Source organism: Pteropus alecto, unplaced genomic scaffold (assembly GCF_000325575.1).
Source record: "Pteropus alecto unplaced genomic scaffold, ASM32557v1 scaffold92, whole genome shotgun sequence".
NCBI classification, from domain to species: Eukaryota; Metazoa; Chordata; class Mammalia; order Chiroptera; family Pteropodidae; genus Pteropus; species Pteropus alecto.
Genome location: NW_006432447.1, coordinates 252,745 through 255,453, shown reverse-complemented (window position 1 = coordinate 255,453; position 2,709 = coordinate 252,745). Strand labels below are relative to the sequence as shown.

The 2,709-nt window shown below is 52.3% G+C and overlaps 1 protein-coding gene across 2 annotated transcripts in view; it reads left to right on the top strand.

Moving 5' to 3' along the window:
• The first annotated feature begins 465 nt into the window (after positions 1 to 465).
• Positions 466 to 2,709, top strand: part of FGD5 (FYVE, RhoGEF and PH domain containing 5) — a 104,228-nt gene continuing 101,984 nt past the window's right edge. The window contains exon 1 of one of the 2 annotated variants that reach the window (XM_006907169.3): positions 466 to 2,709. This exon is cut by the window's right edge and continues 338 nt beyond it. In XM_006907169.3, coding sequence (XP_006907231.1) covers positions 481 to 2,709 — 2,229 coding nt within the window. In that variant the 5' untranslated portion in view covers positions 466 to 480. The other variant, XM_025043657.1, reaches the window with a different exon arrangement.

The window sequence follows — 2,709 nt, the reverse complement described above, 5'->3', positions numbered from 1 at the left end:
TTGTCAAGTTCAGCTTTGTCTCCTGGGTACCTGGCACATAGAAGGCATTTAATAAGTAGTTGTTGAATGAATGAGTGCAATGATACACACCTTTATTTGAGTGCAAGATATCATTCAGTTGGATTTTGTTGGTGGGACTGTGTGTAGAACAAAGATGTAGTCACTTTGTTTACAGAGTGACTCTTCAGTGAAAAGTTGAGGTATTTTAAAGATGATGGTGGAGGCATAAACCTAGGCAGAACATAATGGATTGGGTTGACGTGGGCTGGGAAATCATCTTCATTGTTCTCTCAAAAATGGTTAAGTTGGAGTAGAAATAAAGGTAACTACTTTTTTTCTCCTTTTCTCTATTTTTATCCTTTAGATTCACCAAAACCACCAGTTGCTCCCAAGCCAAAGGCTGTCAGTCCCCTCACACCAGTGACTACACCCAAATTATCTTCGTCACCCCGGCCTGACAGTCTTCACAGTCCTAACTCTATGTCAAGGGGGCCAAAACCCCCCATCGCTCCCAAGCCCAGGCTGGACACATCCAACGAGTGGAGGGCCAGTGTGTATATGATCAATAGCTTGAACAAATGTAGCAATGGGAAGCTGCTCTGTGTAGACAGGGGGCTTTACGATGAGCAGCAGTCCAACCTGGAATGCCCCGAGACTGAGGTCGATGAGGATTACATCGTGGTCCCCAGGGCTCCGCCAAGTGAGGACGAACCCAGGGGTGGCGACTCTGTGGAGAATGAAGTCATGGTGGCTCCGGATGCCACTAGGGAAGAGGAATACCAGGAGGGAAGTGAGGAGGAGGGCACGGGAGCTGCTGAGGACGTGTCAGCCCCAGCTGAAGTTGCACTGTGTGGAGGGGACGACGAAGGTGTAGCCCCCTCTCCTGAGAATGTTGGGGCAGATGACTGTGCCCAAGACCCAGGAGCAGAGGAGAAGAAGCTCACAAGTGAGGAGGAAGAGAAGCTGGCAGAAAAAGACAACATGTACAACCTGGAGGACAGGGGCACTTGGGATGGAGAAGTGGTCTTTCCGAGTGATATCATTTTAACTCAAGTCAATGTAGAGGGTCCAACAGCTCTTGGCAAGGATCTCAGCCCCCCTGAGACACCCGGGGAGGCAGAAGAGGATAGTGAGGTAGGCTGTGCCAATGAAGAACCAGAGGAGCCAGATGAGTGTGTGGATTTTGATAAGCCCACCGAGGGGGGTGCAGAAGATTCCAGTGAGGAACCCCTTGAGAATGAGGAATTGGCCACAGGTGTCCAGGAGGTGAAGACAGCCATAGACAGCCCTGAAATCTCTGAGGAGGAGTGTGAAGGCGCCACAGGCAGTGGTGACCAGGATGATCAGGATGAACCACTTGACCAAGATGTGAAAATTGACCAAGAAGAAATGGAAGCAGTCACCCAAGAGGCGGGAGAAGATGCTGGAGAAGGTGAAGACGCCGTGCAGGATGATCCTGCTGAGGAGAGCTGCCAGATCATTCCTTTCGAGGGTGACTGTATGGATGACTTCATGACTTCACTCTCAGGAAGTCCCTACGAGTTCTTCCCTACTGAGAGCACCTCTTTCTGTAGCGAAAGCTATGCTCCCCTTTCTGAGTCAGCAAAAGGCTTAGAGTCAGAGCAGGAAGCAAAGTCAGGGGAATGTGCAAAGCAAGACGCAGTGGCTGGAACTTTGTGTGGCCAGCATGGCTCCCTGCAGAGTGGCTCTGGGGAGGGCCCTTCTGTCCCTGATGTGGTGGTAATGTCAGAGGATGAAGATGCCGTAGACGACGCGCTCACCAATCCCTACGAGATGGGAGTCGATCTGGCATGCGGAGCTGACCCTGGAGAGGGAGAAAAGCCTGAGACGCAGGCTTCATTAGACACCCTGAGTGGTTATGGCACGAAAGAAGTGGACTGTGATGCTGAGGGTGGCCTGGTCCCCATCGACAGGAAGAACATCATCTCAAGGGCCAGGCCCCACTCTGGGAAGGTGGCTGGCTACGTCCCAGAAACTGTCCCGGAAGAAACTGGACCAGAAGTTGGCTCATCAGCCATTGGCATTGGAGGTGCCACCGAGGAGGCAAGAAAGATGGTTCTGTCATTGGAGGGGAAGTCACTGGAAGCCAGCAGGGCCTTGCCAGCAAAGCCCAGAGCCTTCAGTCTATACCCTCGATCATTCTCTGTGGAAGGCCGAGAGATCCCAGTCTCTGTGTACCGGGAGCCGGAGGCGTCTGGCTTAGACAACCATTGGATCAAAAGGAAAGATGACAATCTCTCTCTGCCCTGTGTGATTGGTTCCTCCGGGAGTTTCTCCCAGAGGAACCACCTTCCGTCCAGCGGCACCTCCACACCATCTTCCGTGGTTGACATCCCACCACCTTTTGACCTGGCCTGCATTACCAAAAAGCCCATCACAAAGAGCTCTCCTTCGCTCCTGATCGAGAGCGAGCCCCCAGACAAGCACGGCAAGAAGAAGAAGTCATCCTTTAAGCGGTTCCTGGCATTGACATTTAAGAAGAAGACTGAGAACAAAGTGCATGTGGATGTCAACGTGTCTTCTTCCAGGTCCTCTTCGGAATCCAGCTACCACGGGCCTTCCCGGCTTCTCGAAATTGACCGCAGGAGCCTCAGTAACTCCCCTCAGCTTAAGGCCCGGACTGGCAAGCTCCGGGCTTCCGAATCACCCTCCTCCCTCATCTTCTACAGGGATGGCAAGAGGAAAGGT